The following is a 7,522-nucleotide window of genomic DNA, read 5'->3' as shown; positions in this document are numbered from 1 at the left end:
ATGGTCTGGTGTCTTTGTGGAGAACATCAATCATCACAGCAGGAGATCCAAGGGCCGACATCAACTGATAAAGACAATTATTTTGTTTTTTTTCTTTTCTTTTTAATTTACACCTCTCTATAGATACATATCTTCTTCTAAAGCTAAGATATATTCATACATAGTTAGATATACATGTATAGACATGACATTATAGGATTTATGTGGTTTATTGCTGGAATGTGAACCAGTAGAGTATACGAGGGCTGTTCAATAAGTTCATGGCCTCACCCAGAAATACTGGTTGTTATAATACAGGATGTTACATTCTTTCGTAATGGGATAGTGATGCTTGAACATCGATGGACCAAGTGCATTGCTGTAAATGGAGATTATATTGAAAAATAAAGTATAAATTATCAGTCTGTGTTGTTCTGTTCTGGGTGAGGCCATGAACTTATTGAACGGCCCTCGTAGATGGTTTTGAATTGTAGTATAATAGATATAGGTTTGAAATTTTTAGTGTAATGGATAAAATAGACTCTTGATCAAGAATGATATGCTCATATTATGATGTGATATTCTTTAATGTATAACAATCGTTCACAAATTCCATTGATCTGTATTATGAAGAATTGCTGTTTTGTATGTTATGAATTATTTCAGCTTACACATATGGCATAAATAGAGGTAATTTTATGGTTGTTATACTGATGGTAGACATAAAAGGGGGATAACAAAAGCAGACATTTCATCTAGTTATTGACATGATAAAATCATGTCAGAAGGGGGAACTAAAATATTTTAATTTGGGTGGTTGAATTCTTGGATTGAATAACAGGTTAGTCAGTATTAGTATTTTATTAGTAGTTTGAAAATCAGTTTACAAGGATTATAAAAGTGATGTGCATTGGAATGTTCTGGGTCCATTTCCCCACTTGGGGTGTGAAACCTCAGCTGAGTTATATGAGTTATATGTTGTTAGTGATCAGAGCAAGTCAACAATAAATGTAAAAAAATGAGACCTAAAAGAATCCGGACTTATTCTTGGAATTTACAACAAAAGAACACGTTTACAGTGACCCCTGCATGAGGTCCACACCGACCCTTACCCTCATAGTATTATAAGTAGGAGGGAAACCAACCCGACCCAACACACACAAAACCAGCAATTGAAAAATGCGCTTACATCCCCGTTGCACGCCCCCCAAACACGCACGCAGGCACACACATACACACACAAAACCAGCACTTGAAACATGCGCGTGCATCCCTGTTGCCAGGTTACTGGACAGAACATGTAAAGTGGACGGTTATTATTCTTCCCTTTTCCATGTCAGCTAGCCCTAGTAGTAGCAGTGTAGGAGTATAGTGCGCTAAGCTAACACACAAAAAACTTTAAAAACCACCGAAAGAAGGAGCCAGGGACGCAAAACTTCAAGACCAGGACCAGGACAAGGACGGGACACCGTAGAAGAACCAGGACCCGGACCCAGACCCGGACCGACCGGGAGGAAGTTTGCCGCCATGGCTAAGGTAAGAAAAAAAGTCATTTTATACTAGTCATTTCATCTAAATAACACTTAGAGCAGGATTAAAACATGAAAAACTAATGTACACTTGTATTATACTGTATCAGATTACCAAACCCGTACGCAGAAAAGATGCTAATATCTGTTTGTTTACTCTACTTAATCAGTAAATATGAAGATCAGAGTAGCACACCTATACTTTTAAATAACCAAATGCAGGTCTGATGGGTAGTTTTAGTTATCAGAGTAGCCTACCTATACTTTTAAATAACGATATGCAGGTCTGATGGGTATTTTAAGTAATCAGAGTAGCACACCTATAGTTTTAAATGACCATATTCAGGTCTGATGGGTAGTTTTAGTAATCAGAGTAGCACATCTATACTTTTAAATAACCAAATGCAGGTCTGATGGGTAGTTTTAGTAATCAGAGTAGCGCACCTATACTTTTAAATAACCAAATGCAGGTCTGATGGGTAGTTTTAGTAATCAGAGTAGCACACCTATACTTTTAAATATCCAAATGCAGGTCTGATGGGTAGTTTTAGTAATCAGAGTAGCACACCTATACTTTTAAATGACCATTTTCAGGTCTGATGGGTAGTTTTAGTAATCAGAGTAGCACATCTATACTTTTAAATAACCAAATGCAGGTCTGATGGGTAGTTTTAGTCATCAGAGTAGCGCACCTATACTTATAAATAACCAAATGCAGGTCTGATGGGTAGTTTTAGTAATCAGAGTAGCGCACCTATACTTTTAAATATCCAAATGCAGGTCTGATGGGTAGTTTTAGCAATCAGAGTAGCACACCTTTACCTTTAAATAACCAAATGCAGGTCTGATGGGTATTTTAAGTAATCAGAGTAGCGCACCTATAGTTTTAAATGACCATATTCAGGTCTGATGGGTAGTTTTAGTATTCAGAGTAGCGCACCTATACTTTTAAATAACCAAATGCAGGTCTGATGGGTAGTTTTAGTAATCAGAGTAGCCTACCTATACTTTTAAATAACGATATGCAGGTCTGATGGGTATTTTAAGTAATCAGAGTAGCACACCTATAGTTTTAAATGACCATATTCAGGTCTGATGGGTAGTTTTAGTAATCAGAGTAGCGCACCTATACTTTTAAAAAACCAAATGCAGGTCTGATGGGTAGTTTTAGTAATCAGAGTAGCGCACCTATACTTTTAAATAACGATATGCAGGTCTGATGAGTATTTTAAGTAATCAGAGTAGCACACCTATAGTTTTAAATGACCATATTCAGGTCTGATGGGTAGTTTTAGTAATCAGAGTAGCCTACCTATACTTTTAAATAACGATATGCAGGTCTGATAGGTAGTTTTAGTAATCAGAGTAGCGCACCTATACTTTTAAATAACCAAATGCAGGTCTGATTGGTAGTTTTAGTAATCAGAGTAGCGCACCTATACCTTTAAATAACCAAATGCAGGTCTGATGGGTAGTTTTAGTAATCAGAGTAGCGCACCTATACTTTTAAATATCCAAATGCAGGTCTGATGGGTAGTTTTAGTAATCAGAGTAGCACACCTATACCTTTAAATAACCAAATGCATGTCTGATGGGTATTTTAAGTAATCAGAGTAGCACACCTATAGTTTTAAATGACCATATTCAGGTCTGATGGGTAGTTTTAGTAACTTTTTAGTAAGTTTAGTAACTTTTTAGTACGTTTTAGTTTTAGTGACTACTGCATATGGTCATTTAAAACTATAGGTGTGCTACTCTAATTACTAAAAATACCCATCAACCTGCATACAAAATTACTCACTTTACCTAAATAGTACTCAAAAGAAATGTAAAACTGATTAAAAAAACATAGAGATTTATTAAATATTCGGACAAGTTTGAGCTAAAACTAAGACTGATATTAAGAAAAACTGAAGTTAATTAGTCAATTTATTGAAATAACTCTTAAAGCAGGAGTAAAAGTGATGCAAAACTGATGTAAACCTTGTCATGTTATGTAATAAAACTCAAAATAAGAATAAAATTGAATAAAATCTGAGGTATATGTCAAAGAATAATTAATTTTACATGAAACCGAGACAAACACCAAAGCAAAAATCACCCAAAATCACTGAATTTATCAAAATAATACTCAACAGAAAGTAAAACTGATAATAATAGAGATTCATTAAATAGTCTGACAAGTTTTAGATAAAAGTCGACGCCCACATTTCCTGAAGGAAATGTAGTTCCTGGTGTTTGTCTCTTGCTGGATTTGTGGACTTGTGGCTCGGTGCGATGTGCCTCTGAAAGTTATGTTGTTCCACATAAAATTTTTTGTGTATACGTTCTTTATTCCAAAAGCCATTTCCTATAACTGTGCAGCAGTACAACAGTACAGGTAAAAAATATGGATGAGCTGAATTATTGAGAGTGTTTTGAACAGCTCAAAGCAAACACATCACCCTGTTCTGAAACAAAGCACATCCAAATGACAGGAGTTGAATATCAGAATGAATCATTTGCATGAAAAAGTTTGAAAAGGTTGAATGCTTACTTGATTTCTGTATTTTCCAGACCCTGCGAGGTTGGACCCGGCCCCTGCTTCGTTGGCCCCAGGCATTGTCACCCATTCCTGAGGAGACCCCTGCCTCCAGCTGTCCAGCGCAGAGCCGCATCCCAAGACCAATTCGGTCTTTCCTACGGTGCCTGCGCTCCAGCAAGAAGTACCAACAGTATCTCCGAAGCAGAGCGGCGGACCCCCGCCTTCTGCCTCTGGCTGTCCAGAGGACCCCGGCGGACCCCCCCTTTTCGCCCCCAGCTTCCCAGAGGACCCCGGCGGCTCCCCGCCCCCTGCCTGCGGCTGTCCGGAGGACCCCAACGGACCCCCGCCTTCTGCCTCCGGCTTACCGGAGGACCCCGGCGGCCCCCCGCCCCACACCTCCGGCTGCCCCGAGGACCCCGGCGGCCCCCCGTCCCACACCTCCGGCTGTCCCGAGGACCCCGGCGGACCCACGCCTTCCGCTTCCGGCTGTCCCGAGGACCCCGGTGGACCCCCGCCTTCCGCCTCCAGCTTTCCGGAGGACCCCGGCGGCCCCCCGCCCCCCTCCTTCGGCTTTCCGGAGGACCCCAGCAGACCCCTGCCTTCCGCCTCCGGCTTTTCGGAGGACCCCGGCAGCCCCCCACCTCCCTCCTCCGGCTGTCCCGAGGAAACCGGCAGCCCCCCGCCCCACTCCTCCGGCTGTCCCGAGGACCCCGGCAGAACCCCGCCTTCCGCCTCTGGCTGTCCCGAGGACCCTGACGGCCCCCACCCTTCCACCTGTGGCTTTCCCGAGGACCCCAGCGGCCCCGCGCCTTCCGCCTCTGGCTGTCCCAAGGACCCCGGCGGCCCCCCGCCTTCCGCCTTTGGCGGTCCGGAGGACCTCGGCAGACCCCCTCCTTCCGCCTCTGGCTGTGCCAAGGACACTGGCGGCCCCCCGCCTTCGGCCTGTGGCTAACCCGAGGACCCCAGCGGCCCCCCACCTTCCGCCTCTTGCTGTCCCAAGGACCCCGGTGGCCCCCTCCCCTTTTCCTCCGGCTGTCCGGAAGACCGCGGCAGCCCCCCGCCTTCCGCCTCCCACTGTCTGGAGGCCCTGAGTGCCCGGGATGGAGCAGCAAACCCCCCCCCCCGCCCTCCACCCCCGGGGGGCCCTCCGTCTTTTTCCTTTCTTTCTTTCTTTCTTTCTTTCTTTCTTTCTTTCTTTTTTTCTCTTTCTTCCCGGCCCCCCTCCCTCTCTTCTCTCTCACTCCATCTGTCCTTTATTTCTTTTTTTCTTTCTTTCTTTCTTTCTTTCTTTGTCTTTCTTCCTGGCCCCTGCGGGGTTGGACCCGGCCTCTGTCATCCATCGCTGAGGTTACCTCCACCTCCAGCGGTCTACATGCCCTCAGTTGAATGGAGCAGAGCAGTGGTCCCCTACCTTTTACCTCTCCTCTCTCATTCTCCCCTCTTTCTCCCTTTCCTCACTCTCTCTCTCTTTCTCTCTTTCTCCCTCTCGTCTCTCTCTTTCTTTCACTCTCTCCCTCTCTCTCTCTCTTTTCCCCTCTCCTCTCTCTCACTCCCCCCTTTCTACCTCTCTTCTCTCTCACTCCATCTTTCTTTCTTTCTTTCTTTCTTTCTTTCTTCCTGTCTTTCTTTCTCTTTCTTTCCTTCATTCTCTCATTCCTTCTTACTTTCATTCTTTTCTTTCTTTCGTTCATTCTTTCGTTCTTTCTCTCGTTCTTTCTCTTTCTTTCCTTCGTTCTCCCATTCCTTCTTTCTTTCGTTTTTTCTTTCTTTCGTTCTTTCCTTCTTTCTCTCTTTCTCTTTCTTTCTTTCATTCTCTCATTCATTCTTTCGTTCTTTCATTCTTTCTCTCTTTCTTTCTTTCATTTTTTCTCTCTTTGCTTCATTCTTTCTTTCTTTCTCTCTTTCTTTCTTTCTTTCTTTCTTTCTTTCACCCCAGCTGGTCAAGGCAGATGACCATCCTCCAGGAGTTTAGGTCTGCTCCAGCTTTTCTTCCTTGTTAGAAGGAAGTTTTTCCTGGCCACTATCACACTAAGTTTTTGCTCCTGGAGGATTCTGTTGGGTTTTTGTAGATTAGCTCAAAAGTCTAGTTTACAACAAATTGGTTTGATTTGGTCTGATTTGGTCTAATTCGGTCTGATTTGATCTGATCTGATTTGGTCTGATTTGATTTGGTCTGATTTGATCTGATTTGGTCTGATTTGATTTGATTTGATTTGGTCTGTTTTGATACTAATTCCAATAAACTGCTTAAACTTCATCTTTTTCTCCTGTGTTTTGTTTGGTTACTTTAATTGTGCATGTCATTTCATGAGTGGATTGGACCTCACTGATCTAGTGGTTCGTAGTGGAAGACAGTGTTTAACTCCTAGCGGTTCTTTCCATACTTTTGAGTTTGCCTTTATATAACACATCAAAAATGTTAACCACATTTGTTATATATTTTTCAGCACTGTTTCACCTTGATGATATGATCATTCCTTTGCACTTTACCTTATTTAACATATTGGACCCAATAATACACAAAAATAGTAGGATACAATTTGAAAAAACTCTATACTATTTATTACAAAGAAATTCCTAATCATGGTCTCTCATCTGTTTTCGAAGTTGAAAGAGTAAAGCAAGTTTGTCTATGAACATATAAAGGTGTCTATCTATTAATCATATCTCCAGGTTTTCATGGTGTATTAATCTCAAACAAAAACCTTTTATCTTTTCTCACGCTTTGATCACCCTGGAGGGTTAAAGAGCAGAGTTTAAGTGTTTGTTAAGGCGTCTACCACAAACTGTAGATTTAGAAACTGTACATTTAGTGTTCATGTGTAAACTGGTGAGTAAGGAAGTAGTTAACGCTACTGTAATAGTTGGAAAAGCTCTTCCAATATTTAACAACAACTGTGTCTTTTCATGACACTGTTTGTAAAATGTTGGGTGGTATAAGCCCTCACAGGTTGGAATAGATCATTAAGGATCAGTTCATTTGGAGAAACATGAGACAGAAACAGGATGAACAACTGTGGTCTGAAAAGGAACTTTGAAAAGTCCAATGTCTGACTAAGAAGTAGAGGAAGAGAGAGTAAGTATAAAGTTCTATACAATAGAAATAGTCTAAGAACTCCAAAACATATGATATATGATGTGGTATGTGTGATAGGACTTTGTTCTATTTCACTACTGAGGCTTTTACAAAACAGAAAACTGGACTCATTTGTGGAAGCACCCAAACTGAAAGGCTTAACTGAGTTATTCCAGGATGTAGCAGCTATTTGTCATCAAAATTAAATCAACTTAAAGGTGACTGACCTTAAGACTGTAACATAACTCAAATAACCACTAGATGCACCATGGGTTTGTGGTTTACGCAGTCAAAAATACAATGTCCATATCATAGATGTCGTTCAAGTGGTTTATTTTCAAGATTTTACAGGAAAAACAACAACTAAGGTCTTCTGTGCTGTCTATCCTGCTCATCCTGTCTGACTGTCTGATA

General features: G+C 41.7%; 1 protein-coding gene across 1 annotated transcript; it reads left to right on the top strand.

The window, feature by feature from the left end:
• The first annotated feature begins 1,506 nt into the window (after positions 1-1,506).
• Positions 1,507-5,123, top strand: LOC115411669 (proline-rich protein 2-like). Its single transcript, XM_030123882.1, has 3 exons — positions 1,507-1,515; positions 4,145-4,745; positions 4,831-5,123. Exons 1-3 carry the CDS (start codon positions 1,507-1,509, stop codon positions 5,121-5,123), a joined length of 903 nt encoding a protein of 300 aa, XP_029979742.1.
• Positions 5,124-7,522: the final 2,399 nt, after the last annotated feature.

Source organism: Sphaeramia orbicularis, chromosome 20, assembly GCF_902148855.1.
Source record: "Sphaeramia orbicularis chromosome 20, fSphaOr1.1, whole genome shotgun sequence".
Lineage (NCBI taxonomy): Eukaryota > Metazoa > Chordata > Actinopteri > Kurtiformes > Apogonidae > Sphaeramia > Sphaeramia orbicularis.
This window is presented reverse-complemented; position numbering and strand designations above follow the sequence as displayed.

Excerpts from the sequence above, each read along its gene's own strand:
- LOC115411669 (XM_030123882.1), top strand. Across the intron at positions 4,746-4,830 it reads CGGCTGTCCCGAGGACCCCG|CGGCCCCGCGCCTTCCGCCT; the intron begins GCAGAACCCCGC and ends CGAGGACCCCAG.